This window comes from Psammomys obesus, unplaced genomic scaffold (genome assembly GCF_907164565.1).
Source record: "Psammomys obesus unplaced genomic scaffold, mPsaObe1.curated_primary_1811, whole genome shotgun sequence".
Taxonomy (NCBI): Eukaryota; Metazoa; Chordata; class Mammalia; order Rodentia; family Muridae; genus Psammomys; species Psammomys obesus.
Genome location: NW_026588368.1, coordinates 3,073,821 through 3,092,698, shown reverse-complemented (window position 1 = coordinate 3,092,698; position 18,878 = coordinate 3,073,821). Strand labels below are relative to the sequence as shown.

The 18,878-nt window shown below is 48.1% G+C and overlaps 1 protein-coding gene across 5 annotated transcripts in view; it reads right to left on the bottom strand.

Annotated features, from left to right (window-relative positions):
* Positions 1 to 10,484: 10,484 nt before the first annotated feature.
* Rasgef1a (RasGEF domain family member 1A) overlaps positions 10,485 to 18,878 on the bottom strand; it is an 80,533-nt gene continuing 72,139 nt past the window's right edge. For 4 of the 5 annotated variants that reach the window (XM_055604291.1, XM_055604292.1, XM_055604289.1 and 1 more), the window contains exons 3-13: positions 18,495 to 18,617; positions 17,072 to 17,209; positions 16,137 to 16,373; positions 15,661 to 15,735; positions 15,228 to 15,320; positions 14,703 to 14,805; positions 14,552 to 14,631; positions 13,520 to 13,711; positions 12,547 to 12,670; positions 12,269 to 12,341; positions 10,485 to 12,072 (exon numbers count right to left, since the gene is read on the bottom strand). In XM_055604291.1, coding sequence (XP_055460266.1) covers positions 12,048 to 12,072; positions 12,269 to 12,341; positions 12,547 to 12,670; positions 13,520 to 13,711; positions 14,552 to 14,631; positions 14,703 to 14,805; positions 15,228 to 15,320; positions 15,661 to 15,735; positions 16,137 to 16,373; positions 17,072 to 17,209; positions 18,495 to 18,617 — 1,263 coding nt within the window. In that variant the 3' untranslated portion in view covers positions 10,485 to 12,047. The remainder of the gene's footprint in view (positions 12,073 to 12,268; positions 12,342 to 12,546; positions 12,671 to 13,519; positions 13,712 to 14,551; positions 14,632 to 14,702; positions 14,806 to 15,227; positions 15,321 to 15,660; positions 15,736 to 16,136; positions 16,374 to 17,071; positions 17,210 to 18,494; positions 18,618 to 18,878) is intronic. The other variant, XM_055604290.1, reaches the window with a different exon arrangement.

Genomic DNA, 18,878 nt, shown 5'->3' with positions numbered 1-18,878 from the left:
AAATAAATAAATAAATAAATAAATAAATAAATAAATAAATAAATAAATAAATGAAGAAAGTGTTACCCATCCTTATCTGTCAGAGAAATCCAAATTAAAAGTACTTTAAAATATTTTTATCGCAGTCAAATAGCTAAGGTTAAGAAAACAAGAACAAATGCTGGCGAAAGGGGACTCTTCATGAGTTGTTAGGGGAAGTGACCATTTTGATTAACTGCTGTGGGAATCAGCATAGCAATTTCTCAGAAAACTCGACATAGATCTACCTTAATACCCACTCCTGAAAGACTCCATACCCAAAAGACTATTTGCTGCTGTAGAAACACATGCCCATCCATGTTTATAGCTGCTCTAGTCACAATAACTAAGACATGGAAACAACGTAGATGATCATGAATTGATGGATGGCAGTGGAATGTGGCACCTGTACGCAATAGTATTTTATTCAGCCATAAAGAAAAATGAAATTGAGAAAATTGCAGGTAAGTGGATGAAGCTGAAAAACATGAGTGAGCCAACACAGAAAGACAAACACATGTTCTCACTAATATGTGAATCTTGAAGCTTGAGAGAGAGAGAGTAAAATTTTGAGTACCTATAAAATTCATGAAACTAAAGGAACTATTTGTGGAGAGAGGAGAGAAAGATCTTCAGTGAGAGAGAATATAACAGGTTGTATGAATGAGAAAATGGAACTGATGGAGTTTTAAATGGGGAGGGGAATGAAAGGGAAGGGCAGAGGAAGAGGTTGAGGAAAGGATAAGTTACTACTAAGGGTGTTTAAAAAGCCATGTGGAGACCTATTTTAAGCTTTCTAAATGGCTACCAGCATGGCAAGATATGCCCATGGACACCGTGGTGGCTAAAGGTGGTTGTCAATTTTATTGCATCTGGAATCAACTAAAACTTGAGCTGCTCACTCCTATGAGGAATTTTCTCATTCGAATTGTTTGAAACAAGGTCTGCCATAAATCTGGGTCACACCTTCTGGTGGCAGCCTGTGTAAAAGCACACCGAAGAAGGAAACCTTGCTTTTTGCCTGCTAGCCCTCACTTGTTAGCAAGTTTATCTATCTGTTGTTATGACGTTTCTTCCTATTAAAACCAACTTCTGTGGAATTCCAGTGTAGACTGAAGACCAGCAGCTTCCCCGGAATCCCCCAAGCTTTCAGCATCAGATCATAACTGCTCAAACACCTGGCCTCATGGACTGAACAAAGACCATATTCTTGCCCTCTACAATGTAAGACAGCCATTGCTGTCCTGCCCAGACCACATATTGCAATTCAGAAAGAAATCCCCTTTTAATATATACATGTTTATTCTATCAGTTATGTTTCACTAAAGAACTGACTGACACAGGCACAATAGTGGTATAAATGTGGTGGGGTAACAAACCACTTTCCAGTTGGGTTTAAGGTGAGCTCCACAGGAGGAATCACATGCCTGGTACTGGAAATTGACCCTTTCTTGGGAAGCTCACAGACCTCAGGGATGAAACTAATACTGTTACTCTGCTAAACAGATGGAGTCTCAAACTATCCTCTAAACTTGCCTCTCCACACATAGATTCGTGCAGATTCCATCAGAGAAACCTCTGTGAGGTTAACGGTGGTTAATACAGAAACTCACAAACTGGTAAAAAAGCAGAGAAGTGACTGTAAGTACTCAGCTAAAAGTGGGACATCTTTATAACGCCCTCTCCCTAAAGCTCCTAGGGACCCTCGTGGAAGAGGGAGTAGGAAGATTGTAAGAGGCAGATGTTAGGGATGAGTGGAGCAAAAACTGTCTTCTGGACATGACAGGGCCTCTACTCTTGTGAACTGAGAAAGCTTTAGTTGCCTGCACAGTCCATGTTCTAGCATGGGATGGGGAGGTATGCATGAGCCCCCAACCCTAGCTAAGGATCTGTGAACAGTGGATAGCGTCTGAGGAAGGCAAAGTCAGTGTTCTTTAAGGCCATGCTCCAGGGGATGACCCCAGTGTCCAGAAGTATATGGACAGGACAGTTAGAATCAATGTGTTTCTAAACTTAAAATAGAAGATACAAATTTAAAGTGGAACAGGGAGGTAGGCGGAGATCTTGGAGAAGTTAAGGGGAAGAGCTGCGTGTAAATGTGATCAAAATACATTGTACAAAATTAACAACAAAAAAAACACATTTGTTTATTTGTTTTTTAACTGAGCTACTCTGGGGACCTGAGATTCAGGAACAACAAGTCAGAGAGAGAGCTGTGGAGAACAGAAGGTCCAGACACTGACACGCTAAAGGGCACAGGGAGCAGGAGACTGAGCTCGGCCAGGTAGATACAAAGAAAGTTGGCCCTCTCGATGGCTAGGACCTGATTTTATCAGCTGAGAATCACCCTAGAGTCTGGTAGTGCTGAGCCTGAGGCCAGCCGGTGGAGCAGCCTCTGGAGCCACCTGCCGCTGCTCAAGAATTGCTTAATTCCAGGAATGCACTTGATACACCTCAGCTGCATTCCTTTAGCCGGGTGGCTAATCCTCATGAGAGGACCTCAGCCTGAAATGATCCAGTCCTCCAGTTGCTTTCTACACTCCCAGAGACCTTGGGAGACACACAGCCCAAAGCTAAAACATTACTGTCACCTGGTGCCATCGGAGGAGGGTGAGAAAACTTGCTCCGTCCATAGACTGCAAACTTAAGTGTGGCCAGCAGAGGCCTCTGGTAGGCAAAGAAAGGAAGCCGTAAGGGAAAGACAGCTCCCACAGATGGCAAACGCTTGTCCAGTCACTGGGCACTGGTGTAGGCCAGGATCTCAAGGCATCTTCATATGCAAACTGGAGGTCAGGAATATAGAAGACCTTGTATTGAAATAAATGAACAAGAAATCAGAAATTCCTCGAATCACCCAATGAAACATTTTGAAGTCTTAGAGAAAAATAAGAGCAAATCTAACCCAAGGCACTAGATGAAAAAGGACAGAAGGAAGATCAAGGAAGAAATTAACGAAATGGAGACTAAAAGAACAATATATATACTCAACCAAAGACCCTAAAGACTCCACCAGAAAACTCTTAGAACCGATCTCTTTATTTAAAAAAATTCATACAATATATTCTGATCAGTTTTTCCTTCCTCAGCTTCTCGAAGATCCTCCCCACCTTCCCACCTACCCAACTCCATGCCCTCTCTTTCTCTCTTTAGAAAGCAGGCAAATAAACAACAAGAACAAAAGAGAAACAGAATTTTTAATGAAAAAAAAAACCACAAAAGCCATGAAAACAAAATGATCACCATTTTCAGCAAAGTAGTAAAATATAAAACTTTCCTACAAAGATCCATAGCTTTTCTATATGACAATAAGAAATATTCAGAGACATCATTTAGGCGATGGTTCTCAACCTTCCTAATATTGCAACCGTTTAACACGTTCCTCAGACCCCTGACCATAAAATGATTTCTTTGCTACTTCATAACTGTAATTTTGCTAGTGTCGTGAATCATAATGTAAATATCCGGGTTTTTTCTGGTGTCTTAGATGACCCTATGAGTCATTCAACCCCTCAAGGGGTCAAGAAATCCTATTCAAATAACTTAAAAGGAAAACCTAGGAATAACCCTAATAAATGGGTGAAAGTCTTCTAAATGAAAACTGGTACATACTGAAGAAAGGAACTCGAAAGGACCCGACAGACAGCAAGGCCTCCACACTCATGGATTGGCAGAATTAATACAATTAAAAATGGCTATGTTACCAAAAGTGAGTACAGATTTAGCAGAGCCTCGACAGAATGACAATGGAATTCTTCAAAGAATGATTTAAAAAAAAAGTCCTAAAACTCCAATGAAAACAAAAATCTGCAAAACGGCCAAAGCAACTTAGCAGGAAGCAATGCTGGGAAATGCCGCTGGCAACAGGCATAAGGCTAGCATGTGGGAGCCAAAGCAAGATCTCAGGTTAGGGCCAGGGTTAATTTAAGAGCACTGGCTTCTCCTGCGAAAACACCTGGGTTCAGTTCCCTGCACCCACTTGGCGGTTCACAACCATCTGTAACTCCAGCTCCAGGGGACCTGATGTCTTCTTCTGGCCTCAGTGGGTACCAGGCGCACACACACTGCACGGACGTGCATGCAGGCAAAACACCCACACACATAAAATAAAAATACATGTTAAATGCTTTTGAAAGAAGAGCCCAGGTTCATTGCCAGCGGGACTACCTAGCAAGACCCTGTCTCATACGCCAAGGAGAATTGGCTACATGTTACCTGACCCAAGTCTGGGAGCAGCCCAGATGAAAGATGGTTTGCGTTTTGCTTGCTGGCCTTCCCTCTTGCTGCTGAGTTGATTTACTCCATTATTGCTCATGATGATTCCTCCACTGATATTAGTTCCAACATTAAGCTCTGATCATCGACTAAAACTCTCCAGGAAGTTTCCAGGTTCTGTGTGCCAGATTGGAACTGCTGAGACACCCAGCCTCATGGATTGAGCAATTAACTCCCAGGTTCTTGGCTTACCATGTGTGTGACAGCTACTGTGGAATTACTCTGACTGCTGACCGTTAAACAATTACTGGGTTCGCAGCCTCTCAGGTGTGAGAAAACTATTGTTACTATTGTAACATAAGCAGATTTAGTAATATACTATATATAATTACATACACATAATTATATATAATATGTACATATAGGTTCTGCTCTTCTAGACAACCCTGACTAATACAAATTGGACAAAACAATATAGGACTCTTCAATGTGTCCAAGCTACTATGCAGGCTGCTGTGCAACTTAGGCCAAAGTTGGTTTTGGTTCTTATGCTTATCACAGCAACAAACAGCAAACCAGCATTGAAATTGGTACCAAGAGTGGGGTTCTGTGATGGACCTGGCCACGTGGCTCTTGTTCCTTGGACTGTTTGGGGGGAGAAAGGTGGAAGATTTTGGAGCTTTGGGACAGAGAATCATTGAGTGCTCAAAGTTTAATGAGCTGCTGTGGGAACTTGAAAATATTGCTGATAATCATGCAGATCATGAAACCTGGCTTGGGAAGTCGGAGAGTTCCCAGGAGACTCTGTCTGGACCTTTTGTGTGATATATCTGAATTCGGAATCACTGGAAATAAAACTTGTGCCTTTCTAGGACAATATATACTGACCAACTGGAGCTGAGCAATCACCTATGATTAAGAAGATTCCAGCATCATCAAGGCAAATTCTGGGAAGTATTTCCAACAAGCATAGGCAGTCCTTTTTCTGCCACCTGCTTGCATACAGAGCTTGTCTCATAGGCTCAAGCTCACTGCCCTGCACACCTGCTGATATCCTTGGTGGTCACCCCTACAGTCATGGCATATCCAATATGCTGGAATCACCACTGCAACTGAGGCTGTACCTTTGCCAATACCCTCCTGGCTTTTCTGCAGGGACTCTCACCTTGCCACATGATGCCAAAGCCTCGGCTGCTCTCAGTGACACCTTCAATCCTTCAAAACCAGTAGCATGCGGGAGACCGTTAACATCTTATTTACCAAGTTCTGTTGACAGTTTGATGTGCAGCCCCGGCCTCCCACTGAACCGTAGTTTCTATGCTGATTATTTAAATCACTCCTATAGTCTGGATTTGAGGCTTTTGTAGGATGTCTATATTACAAACAATCTCTTCTGGTTACAAGCCCATTCTTCACTCTCTTAATGGTATATGTTAATAAGTGAAAGTTTTAATTATAACAAAATCCAATTCATCACTTTTCTTTTAATTAAAATTTTCTACTTTCTTAGACTTTCATATGGTACTCAAACACGAGTACTGTAGTTACATCCCTTCTCCCTCTGCCACCTCAAATTTCACTCTTGAATTCATGAATGTGTGTGTATGTGCGTGTGTAAAACTATGTAGTATTGCTCCTATGTGCATATTTAGAGCTGACCGCTCGAAGTTCAGTAACAGTCTAGGCATTCTTCCCTGGAAGAAAGTTATTTCCCCTCCCTCATCAGTCATTGATTCCCTGACTTCATGTATTTCTCCACCTAGAGTTGGGGCCTTGTGAACTAACCTCCATCCATGTTGGCGTGTCAACTGGTGTGGTCATTACGCTGGACTCCTTTAGCCAGCCATCTTGTTGAGATTTCGTGGATGTAGCATCCCTGCCATGTACAAGAAACCTATCTAGACAGCTGGTGTCCCAATTCCCTGGCTCTTACGGTCTTTCCACCACTTCTTTCATGATACCCCGAGTCTTAGAATTAGGAGCTGTACTGGCAACGTGTCAATCAAGGCTGGGCTCCTCGTGGCCATTTATTCTCTGCATTTTGTCCACTTTTAGGTCTCTATAATTGCCTCTGTCTGCTACAAAAGCAGCGTCTTTGGTGAGGGGCCAGGGCTACACTTGTCTGTGGATAGAAAGCTGAGTTTGTAGAATACAGTTAGAAACTATATTGTTGTAGAGAAATGACAATAATGTGTTCTCCTCTCCAGCCACAGGTAGTTGGCTGGGCTTAGAGTGCATGAATTCCTACCTGTTGAGAAGGCCTTATGTCCAATTACATAACTGTTGGTTATTCCAAGATATAAGTGCCCCTACTGAACCATGGGGGATCTTGCCGGGACAGTCGTTGTCATGATTCACAGGTGAATAAACGTATTAATTGCTTTTCTCCCTCAGCACTGCATAGGACCTTCAGATTTTATGAGAGATGGTGCTGGAGGAGGAGGAAGTTTCCAATTGAGCTGCAGCTCAATTCCTCTAGGTCCTGTATCCGAAGCATGCGATGTCTTCAACAGTGGAGTCTTACATCCAGGTTCTGGGAGACAACCAAAAGCAATGGCAGGAGCGTCTATTGTTTGGGGAGTTTCTTGGCTCTCCTGACCAACAACCGGAAGGGAGGTCTTCTTTGCCTGGCACTGGGGTTCTCGTTCATCTATGACTTTAAATTTTTGACTTTATTATTTTACGTGTGCGAGTGTTTTGTCTGCATGTATGTCTGTGTGCCACGTGCACACAGTACCCGCACAGGCCAGAGAAGCATGCCGAATCTCCTGAAGCAGGAGTCACAAACGGTTGTACGACACCGTGTGGGTGCTGGAAACCAAACCCTGCTCCTCCGCAAGAGCAGCCAGTGCTTCTGACTGCTGAGCCATCTCTCCAGGCCTAGTCTGTAACTCTTGAAGGAGCATTGTCATCCTGTGTGGTGTAACTCCACCGAAATGGGGGTGCAATCACACACACACACATTATATATGTTTTAAAGATTATGAAATAATGTTTCCCATGGCTTTTTCAAACATCCTTAGTGCTATTTGTCTCTCTCTCTCCTCCCTCTGTCCCTCGGCATTACTCTCCCTTCTCCCCAGGTAAGCTCCTCTCCCATCTGCCCTTTCACCTATGCCCTGCTGTTCCCCTCTCTGGAACTGTGGCCTCCCAGCACTTTCTACTTTCCTGGCTTCCCTGTTTGCTTCCAGTTATGTATTTAAATCTAAAACAGAGCTAGGGCTCACAAGTAAGAGGTAAGATTCAACACTTGTCTCTTTGCATCTGGGTTACTTTGCTCAATAGAATTGTCCAGTTCCATCCGCTTACCTGCAAATTTCACGATTTTGCTTTTCTTTACCATGGAATAGAATTCCATTGGGTATATGTACCACATTTTCATGCACCATTTGTCAATCGAGGGCATTTAGGTCGTTTCCATTTCCTAGCTAATGTGAATAGAGCAGCAATGAACACAGCTGAAAAAGTAACTGTGGAATAAATTATTTTCCTTTGGACATTTGCCAAGAAGTGGTATATCTGAGTCCTATGTTAAACTCTATTTATGTTCAGTATTTTGATAATTCTCCACACTGATTTCCACAGTACCCACACCAGTGTTCAATGCTACCAGTGGTAATGAAGACTCCCCTTTCCCTACATCCTCACCAACATTTGTGGTTCAGGCATTTTCTTAATCGTAGCCATTCCAGGTGGGGTAAAATGAGACTTCAAAGTAGTCTTAATTTGTGTTTTCCTGGTTGCTAAGGACAATGAATGCTTTTAAAGGTATTTCTTGACCATTTTTATTTCTTCTTTTCAGTACTCTCTGTTCATAGCGCCCCCCCCTTTTGATTGGACCATTTCTTGATTCCTTGTTTTTGAGTCTTTGCATATTTCAGAATATTGTATTCAGTGTTTTGCATATACAGTTACTAATCTGAATGTCTAATTTAAGAAACATTTTTTCCATTCCAGAATATAAAGGATCTTTTTATGTTTTCCTTTAGACTATTATAATGCTTTTCAGACTTATATTTGTAGTCCGTTTGGAAATGACTTTTACATGTGGATTATGTTAAAGGTTAAGAGTCCTTCTTTGGAGTTTCTTTTGATGAAGATCTGCTTATAGAAAATTCCATTTTAGTTTGTATCTTATTTTCCCTGGTTTAAAAAAAAAGTACAGTTTTGAAGGGTAGACAGTTCTAGGCTTGCACTTTTTCATCAACCGCATGAAGGCTGTTCCTGTGTGTTGGTTTCAGTTCCTCCGTCAGGTTAACAATGGTCCCGCTTTGACACTCACTAGCTTACCCCAGCAGTCTCCGGGTCTGCACTCCCTCTCTGTTCCTCATCATTTTCATGTTCTGTGCATAAAAATGCTTTTCCTGACCTTGTCTGAGCTTCTTTTGACTCCTTGGATTTTTATTTTGTATCAGTTGTGAAAAATCTAAACATGATCTTTGTCCCATTCTTTCCTTCTTTGATTCTGGTAGCTTATGCTAAAATAACCACTATGTCTCATAACCTTATTTTCCAACCTTGTCCTCTCTGAGATGGATTCTACTAATTCCTTCAAAGTCATACCATTTGGTTCTTTGGGATGGCAACATATGAGGGCTATATAACAATTATATTCTCATTTGAAAGTTTGTTGGACTAGTGTGGTTTTTTGTTGCAAAACTTTGGAAAGTTTGCTAACGTGTGGTTATAAATTATCGGCAGTAAGTTTTCCCTGTCTCTATTCAGTGACAAGTTTCAAATTAGCCGTTTTCCTTGACTCCCTTGGTCAAAGCAGAACATTGTTTTCAAGGCCACTGTTAGACCAAAGGGAGTTTCTGTTTGTGTCTGTCTTGTCTGTCCATCTGTCTGCCTGTCTGTTGGTGTGTTTTGGCATGCCAGTCATATGGGCTACGGTCACATGTGCCTTGGGATTTCTTCTCCTCCCTCATACCTGGAAATGGAGTTTGTGGTTCCTAGCTGCAAGGTAAAATCTGACTTCCACATTGTCCTGTCTTCCCCTGCATCCACTTGGATTTATGACTTCATTATTCATCTTCAGCAGGCAAGGGCTTCACCTTCCATGGTGCCAGAAATGGATAGGGATATAACTTGCCTTCCTGTACCCTCTATAGCATTGTTTTACCCAAACTAACTGTGCTAGTTATAGTGGGGTTGAGACTTCTGGAAATTTTTTTTTCTTGGAGGCAGACGGGGAGGGACTTCCCCACTTTGCTTATATTATCATGACTTCCTTTTTAGGAACAATGATAGAAATCATGTTAACACGATCTAAACCCACCTGTAGATGCAGTAGAGAATGTGTTTTAAATTCTCCCACATGGGAGGTATATTGGCTGGACTGACAATGGCGGGGCTCCTTCAGCACTGGTCCTGTGGGAATGAGCAGAGTTGGGGCTGAAGGTGCAGGGTGAGGCTTTTACCCGGCCTGGGTTGTGTTCTCAGTGGGAGGAGGCAGGCTGGAGAAACGAGGGCCCAGGGTTCTCTGTCAACTGCCCTACAGCATAGTCACTACAACAAAAGGCCCCGTCTGAATCGTGCCTGGCAGACTGCTCTATATGAGGGTACAGCAGGTACCTGCGGGACACAGCAGCCCCGAGGAAGGAAGATTACGACCATTAACATTATGACCATCACATCATTAGCAAGGTGTCCCTGACTTATATGGCCATACACTACATCCTTGGGTGTGCTCTTTTTGTTGTTGTTGTTGTTTGTTTATGGTTTTGGAGGCAGCGTTTCTCTGTGTAGCTTGGCTGTCTTGAACTCACATTGTAGACCAGGCTGGCCTCGAACTCACATAGATCCACCTGCCTCTGCCTCTGCCTCCCTGAGTGCTGGTATTACAGGCGTGCACCACACCTGTGTTCTTTCAGAAAAGCAGGACTCCAACAGCCATCCTGTGCGCCCTTTTCTGGTCTCCCGTTAATCACCTAAAAAGCCATTTGTCTGATTGCAGTTCAGCTGCAAACAAAAGCTCCTTGCTGGGTCCCACACACACACTTGGAAGCCTACAGTGGGTCCCTGGAAAGCCAACCGCCTCCCCTCCACCTCCGTCCTCCCTAACTCCAGGCTCCTTAGCACACACACACATACACAGGCAAGAGAGAAGAGCAACATGTTCTTTTATTGATGCAAGTACATCCAGTCACACCACAACTGACCTCCTGCATATGGTACAGCTTTATACTCAGAGATCAACTCCAAATACCAAAACAGCAAATGTAGGGTGTATCAAAGTGGGGCAGTAAGATTGCAATGTAGACACTTTCTCAAGAAGATACTAGAACCGGTGACCCCTGAAGCACACATGGACTTGAAGGCTCTTAACACATGTACAGAAAATGTTCTAACATTATATTCCAAATATATATTCTCAAGTTTCCAGCCTTTATCTCAAAGACATAAACAAATCGATATGTACTATCAATATACAATCTGTATTAGCTAGACGGTCTGAAAAGTGCAAACACACTGTGACAATACAGTGTAACTACTGCCCAAGGCTGAGGGTGGACACCGAGCCTACCTCCCTTTGGCTTGGCTGGCCATCTCCCGGCTGTCCACAGGGGCTCTGGGAACGGGACCGACCAGTCCATACTGGGCCTCTTGACAGGCAGCTCCCACCCAAGCCAAGCAAATCAGTGTAGATACCTCCAGCTGTCTGAGGGACAGAGCCATCCCACCCATGGTCAGTAAGATCCAGGGTTCACGCCAGGGAGTCAGACATGACAGATGAACCACGCTCCCCTGTTTGGATCAGAAACACCCTGCTCCATGTTGGACTTTGTCATCTGGAAGTGCTCCAGAGGTGGGGGCTGCCTGGCGAATTGTCTGAGTTTCAGATTACCTATGGGGGGGCCCTCCTACCAGAGGGAGGGAAGGCTGTCTACCACACGCCCCATTTTGCTTTTCCTTCCCTTTGTGGGCCAGCTTCAGATACAGCCTTTCCATCCTCAGGTCTGCTCTACGTGGCTTCCTCAAAGCGCCTCAGCTCAGGTGAGGCTGACGATGTTACAATGCCCTCTCTATATTGTCTTAGATATCTCTCTCTCTCTCTCTCTCTTCTAAAACACAGTTGAAGAACATTTTTGCCAAACATATTCTCACAGAAAATATGCTGTCAGGCATCCCCCTGCCCCTCCCAACCCCATAAATCCCTGATAAAGGAAAATGAAAATGTAAACTTTGGAAAGCCCGTATGTAAAGGTTCCCTTCCGGAAGTGTGCACTCAAGACCTCCTGGCCACTCCAGCCCTTCCTGTGGGAACCTGGTGGCCCAGGCTGCTGAGGGTGGGCTCCTTGCGGCACAGGACAGTTGGCTTCAGCTCCAACAATGGAACAGGAAGACTGGACCCCCAGTACCCTCTAAGGCACTAACCCCAACATCAGAGACACTGGCTGGAGAGGCGTCCGAGCAGGCAGGGCTCATATTGGTTTTGGTTGGGTTATTTTAAATTTTTTTTCATAGGATGTTAATCATCAAAAGTAGAAAATAAAAATCTACATTTCATTAGAATAAGGTGTTACCATGGTTACCATCTCCCATGATACTCTTTCCCGCCCCTCCCCAAAACAGGGCCCTGCCCTGTTTAAAATAAATAACAACGACAACAGAAAGAAAGAAGGAAAGAAAGAAAAAAAAAAACTTTGTAAGTGCCAAAGGCTGATGCATGAAATAATTACCATTTTCTTTTTCATAAAAGTTATATACAAAATGGACCCCAACCAGTGAGGCCTCCTCCTCTCTCATCCCGCATCTGCCACAATTGAAATGCGATGCGTATTATGTGCTCCCTCCGGCATCTGCAGGCTGCGTCCTCAGGCTCTGTTAAGAAGAGTGGTCCTGCAGTGGGCAGAAGGGGCTGCATCAGGCTCCCCTGAGCAGGCAGAGGGCTGACCCAGATCTCTGTGAGAAGAGACCCCAGTCCAGCCCAGTCTTCAGCATCTTCCGAAAACCGTCCACTGGGAAGGCCAGATCTGTTTTACCATGCCCACCTCTCGCCCGTGCCCACCTTCTCCCTCCCCAGGCTTCGGTGTACCTGAGTGCCTTCCAGCTGTCCTTCTCCATGTGGTTCTCGGGACCTTCGCTTTCAAAGGAGGCGATGAAGAGAGCTGAGGGATGGAGAGAGCCTCAGAGCCTGCAACCCTGCAGGTGGGTTACCCCTTCCAGGATCACAGCGAGGCCCAGGACAAGAGGACTAGGTACTCTAGCTGGGCCCTGACTGTCTTCCAGAGCCACCTCCAGAGGTCAAGGGGCCTAGGTGGATGTGAGAACAGTTATGAGCTTGGGGAGATGCTGTCAAAGAGATGCCCTTACCTTCCTCACTGTAGATGGGAGCTGTGAGCAGGTAACTCTGAATCTTCTTGTCCTTCTCGAAGGGACACTCTACCTGTGTCCATGTCATGAACTCGTGGATCTGTCTGGAAATTTCCCAAAATTTCTGAAGAGACAAAAATACCAACAGGACATCACCTGAATGAACTCAAAGCCAATATCAGAGCCAGAGATATGGCTCCCTGCCATATCTGTCTGCTGCTTCTGTTGTTAGTCTCAGCAGGAGGAAGGTGACAGCGCCGGTCTGGCTGACACTATGGCAGCTTATACAGCGTCGGAGACCACAGAAAGCCCCAAGGACACTCTGCCTTGCCCTCTGCAGAGGCAATCAGGCTACAACAGGGCCTGGGTGTCTCTCGCACAGGGACCCAGAAGGTCCCATCTGTGTCTCCAGCCTGAGGCGATCCCTCCCAGCCATACCCAGCATGGGGAGCAGCACCAGCAGAACAAGTCAACCCTCTTCACACCAGGGCGTCAGTATGAGTGCACAGCGCCCAGCTACCCCTTACTTGACGTACACTACGCCACTCTGGGCTGCCTTTGCTCTGCTCCCACCCTTGGCCAGGTACCCTCAGCCCCCAGGCCTATCTGGGATCCTGCTTAAGTCCCTTCTTACCTAGCTCCCTCCACACCCCCAAGTCCCTAGGGATGGCACCTCCATTGCCTCCTTAGTGGAGTCAGAACTAGTACAGGGATCCTGGATAAATACGGGCCCTGTGGCAACAAGCTCCGAGACCAGCTGTTCCCCCAAGAAAGTCAGGAGCTGCACCTCAAACCTAAGGCTGAACAAGCAGCCCTGGCCCACCTGGTGCTCCAGCCCCGAAGGACCTTCTGGGCCTCAGACAGGGCTTGGAAGCCACCCTCACCCCGACCCCTGCTACAAAGCTACTGCCTGCTAGTACCGGAAGGCTCCGCCTGCCCCGCCCATGCTGGGACCGCGAGGGGCTGGGCTCACTTTGAAGTTAATGTGCCCATTGGGCAGGTGGTTGGTGTGGATTTTGTGCAGGAAGTAGATGTCCTTAACGAAGAGGTTGAACACAGGGATGACTATCTTCTCGCGACTGCTGTTGGCCGTCTGGGACCTCTGTGTTGCCCCCTGCAGGGCTGTGCGGTAGTTGCAGAAGTTGCTGGAGGGGTCCATGTGATGCTGGAGGCACGGGGAAGATAGAGTAAGGCCCTCAGACCGACACGGGTGCCCCTCTGTAGACTATGAGGCGGCAGGTGGAAAAGGCACAGTCCCGGGGACCAGGCAGTCAACACAGCCCCTGAGGCCCTAGACCTTGGAGAGACACAGGAGTGTCACAGCTCCGTGTGTCCTGCTGGGTCCTTGTGCCTGCCTTCAAAGCAATGGTTCTCAACTTATGGGTCATGACCCCCTTCGGGATCAAATGATTTTTTTTCACAGGGGTGGCCTAAGACCATCAGAAAATGAAGGAATTTACATTACGGTTCATAAGAGCAGCAAAATTACAGTTCTGAAGTAGCAATGAAAATAATTTTACGGCGGGGGGGGGGTCACCACAACATGAGGAACTGAATTAAAGGGTCGCAGCGTCAGGGAGGTTGAGAACCATTGCTTTAAAGCCTTCCTCTGCTCCATGACACTGACTGACACCGCTCAGACCTCAACCACGCCACAAGGCACATGTATCGGTGCTTGCTAAACACAGAGTAGTCTGTGACCAAGTACATCTACGTGGAGCTTCAGGTGACATGTCTGCCAGCCTCTGGGGACACAGGTGGCCCAGGATCAGGACACGGTGATGTCACTTGGTTGAACCAGCGTTAGCTAGTTCAAGCTCTCACTATCGCTCTTTGATTCCACCCAAAGCAACATGGCCAAGAAGAGCTCAAGCGCCCAGCACCAACAAGGCCAGTCCTGTGTGTGTAAGAGTGACACGAAAGATCACACACACACACAAACACACACACCCTGCTGAGGACCCTCTGTACAACATGAGATGGGGGGGGGGTCAGACAACAGTACCTCCAAGACATCAAACTTGGCTGTCTTGACTTTGGACCATGTTTTCTTCAGCCGTGCCACTGGACTGAGGTTCATGCCAGCTGGGGGGACATTGGGCAGAGGTCAGAGCATGGAGAAGCACAAGCAGCCCCGCCTGTACCTGGACACTCACATATGATGGCCATCATGGAGTTGAAGTTCCCGATGTTGAAGCACTCCCGGGCCACGTCAATGAAGAACTCCAGCATGCGGGTCCGGTGTTTCTTCTTTACCACCTGGAAACAGTGGGTCTGCCTTGGCATGGAGCCACCATGGGACCCCTGGGCATGGACTTCGGTGAGGGCATCGGGCTTTGCTGCCAGAAATCTGAGGCTGTGTCCTTGCGGCCCTGTGGCAACAAGCTCCATCCATGTCCTACATTGTTCCATCCTCATCCACAACAGGAATGAAGCCATCTGCCTCACAGACTGAGGGCAACGGAGTGCGCCATAATTGGCTCTGGGCACAAGGCAGGCACTCCGGGAATGAGGTCTTTGTTACCGTGTGAAAGAATCATTGTTACATGCGAGATTCTGCTGCCAGGGCCAAGCTGAAGCCCTGGCAGCGGGCACCATGTGCATTTACTTGAGGCTGACTCAGCCTTGCAGAGACGGTAGGGGAGGCCATCTTACTCGGGTCTGCTAATGCAGAAACTTACCCGGCACACCTCTGTAGCCACGAGCATGCTCAAGCAGTTGAACCAGTTGTCATAGGCTTCGAGACTGTACGTCTTAGTCATGTCTCCTCGGCACTAGAGGGACAGAGCACGTCACAGGGAGCCCTGGGGACCCTGCTTGGACAAGCCAGTCTCCATGGCTGGCCAGGTCTCAAGGCCAGAGCTTGACCCTGGACCACGCCTGCCTGCTCCTTAGCTAACCCATCAGTCCAGACTGGCTTCTCCCATGATGCACCACTCTGTCTAGTTGTCACTAACCCCCATGATAAATCCCGGGAAGGCCACAGTCACAGCCACCAGGTGGCATGGCCCAGAACTCCAAAGTGCATACCACATAACTGGGCGAGCCCTGCACCCAACCTGTGTGGGGGTGCAAGTGGCAGGCCCAGCCATGGCTCCCAGGGTGCCCACTCACCCTGTGATTGTCCAAGGAGTCCATGTGGCTGATGATCTGCATCAGGTCCTCAGGGCGAATGCTGTTGACCCTCTCCTTCAGCGGGGGACAAGGAGAGGGGTCAGAGCTTCAAGGGGTGTGGCAGAGATTACAGGAAGAGCAGACAGAGCCTGTCCGGAGCAGAAACTATCTCCTCTCGGGCCTTTCCTGTATCCTGGGGCCACCACAGGCCAGTGTCCCTCCCTGTCCCACTTCGGCTCATACAGGGATGCAGCACTCTTAAGAGACACAACAGTGGACCCAGAGATACCCGTTGCTCTGGTGGACTCGCCACTAGCCTGCGGCAATCACGGCAAGAGCCGGCAAGCCAGCTTCCCTATCGAGGCCCAGATTGGCCAGCAGGGAGGCATCCTTGCAGCGCCCAGTGGCTAAGCAATGTCAAGGGTGGCCCGACTGACCCCATCCCCGGACCACGCAGGGCATGCGGCAGCACTGACCAGTTCGACGTGAGTCAGCTGCTGGGCCAGCACCAGGGGGTCACTGCACACACCCAGGATGTCTTTCTGGGCGGCTGGTGGCTTGGCCTTGAGGACAGGCCCTTTGTCCACAACCGGTGACCGGAGCTTCTCCCGAAGCTCCTGGAGCTGACTCCGGGCAGCCAGGGACAGCAGCAAGCTTTGTATCATTTGGGCAATGGCTTTCTTCACTGTGCCGTTCTCCTGCGGAGGTCGGGGCTGCATCACGGTGTTGGAATGGATTGGCAGCGTGGTCGCCGACACCACAGAGAGCCCCACCCCACGTCTAGGCCTGTCTCTGACCGCCGGCTCCCACCCTCCTCTCCAAACCTGAATATACCTTTGGGCCCTGGATGACAATATGGGCCACAAAGTGGCTCCTTGGGACTGCAGGGAAGGGTGGGTTTAGTGGGCTGCCCTCCTAGGGGAAGGGCAGTGGGTAGGGCTGGGGCTTGGTTAGCAGGTCTGAAAAGCAGCTTTCCCCGGAGGCTATCAGCATAGCTGCGGCTCTCTGCCTCCTACAGCAGTAGGAACCCAGAAGGCACCAGAAAGGGTTGTCTCCCTGGGTCTCTTAGGCTCACTGGCCTCTCAGCAGTCTCTCCCCAGGCTTCCCTCCCCAGCAAACAGGAGCTGCTAAGCACAGGTTTCTCTATCCTGGGGAGGGGCTATGCAGCTCCTCAGCTTCTGTCTCGGCCAAGGCCAAGACATGAGGGCTGTGATGTCGAGGACGGGAGTCATGGCAATTGTTGCAAGGACACGGGTCCATCTAGCCCATTGCTGGCCTGCTCGGCTATTGCCTGTGCGTGCTACCCTCTTGGCGGCCACAAGGAAAGGGGCCAGATATGAGGATATTCCTGTAGAAACTGCCCCCACCCCACCCCACCCAAAACACCCAAGCAGCCTGGTCAAGGTCTCACCTCATCACACTGAGTGACACGGTGTGCGATGGCCTTCAGCTCCGCCATGGCCTTCTCGTCCTGGAAGTCATAAGGGAAGGCCTCCGTCCACTCCTTCAACAGCTGCACAATCTTGGTAGAGAAGGACTTCAGCTTGGCCTGGGGCAGTGAGGGAATAGGCAAGACCCCCAAGTCAGAGGGAACCATAAGGTGGCAATGGTATAAGTTGCCCTGTATCTTAGGGCCATGACCCTCCCCAGGGTTTGTGCTGGGCACACAGCCCCTGTGTATACGCAAGGTTTTGCCATGGCTACACTACAGTAAGTGGCTCTCATTTGACTCTTCTTTCCCTGAGGTGGACTTTTTCACTTAAATTCACTTAAAAAAACAAAAAAAAAAAAAAAAAAAAAAAAAAAAAAAAAAAAAAAAAAAAAAAACAAAAAAATGCACCACTACCCTGACAGAAATAGCTCTATTATTACACATAAGAACACACAACCAAGAATAATAGTAAATGCAAAACTGCTCCTCGCCCCTCTGCCAAAGGCAAGTTTGGGAAGGACTGGGAGGAGGTGCAGCCCTGAGAAGGAAGCCAAGTAGGACCTTGCATTCAGCACAGGGCTGGAGGGAGCGGGGCTGGTGTGCTGCACGAGGCTGTTTATTCTACTCAAAATGCCTGTGTAGCCTCTGCCCCAGGGAGGAGAGCAGAGAAACTCAAGACACGCAGCTGTGCCCACACGGGCCAAAGACTCGGGGCACCACCATGACTACTTCCAGGTCCTAATCAGTTTACCATCCTCAACGCTGCCCAAAGTTAGCCATAATCTTGGCTTCCAGACCCCTCCTGCAATGAGGGCTCACTCTCCTCAGACCCAACCTTCAGGCTCATGAGGCCTTGTCCAGTTCAGCTCAGCCCGGCGCCCGGCACCCGGCAGCCGTCATGGATGCCGGGCCTGACAGATGCTCCAGGCTCCACCACCTGGCTCACAACTCTGACAAGGATGTATACGGTGTTCGTGGGCTCCCTCCACAAACCTCCAGCAGGAGGAGGCCACACAGCCCTACTGAGACCACTGAACACTCCTGTGTGAGCAGCTGCTATCCTGAGGGCACAACCACCTGACTCCCACAGAGGCGACAGTGGCTAAGACCTGTCTGGTGCTTTTGCCATATGACCTCACTTCAGGGGATCTGCCCAGGCCAGAAGGCCAGCTGTCTGTGGGACCCTGCCCCAGGAGGGTACAAGCACTGTCCCAGCAATTCAGCTCTAGTGTGTGTTTCACCTCTATGCTGGAGGGGCCGCTCCTCGGGGCTGCAGCAGGACAGAGCAGCTTGGCCTACACTGGGCCTCCAGCCTGACCCATACCATGCCCTGCCCACTCTCTCTATTCACTGCCCTTCTCCAACCAAGGAACAAAGGGCTGTCATCCCTTCAGTGGCTTACCTTCTCAGGCCCAGCCTCTAGCTGTTGCCTCTGCTCCAAGCAGATCTGCCCTACTCGAGCCAGAAGGTCATGAGGGGGCATGAAGACCCGAGAACTCAGGAGAAATGTGAAGATGTATGTCCTCTGGAGGAAGGAGAGGGGGTGAGTGATGGTCAGAAGGCTTTCACAGCCTTCCACTTGGCCTGGCTTATCCCGGGCCATCACCCTGTGCCTTTCCTCATGTGGTTTTATTTTGTGCGGCCTTGTTTCCGTTGCTACGCCTGCATACCCAGGAGGCACAGCCCTCTTGGAATTCTCCAGGGCCCTCTGTCCCACCCCAGGATGGATGGGGGTGGGGAGAGTCCTCCAGGCCTGTGGCCAGGTTCGTGATGACTGGTCCGAGCC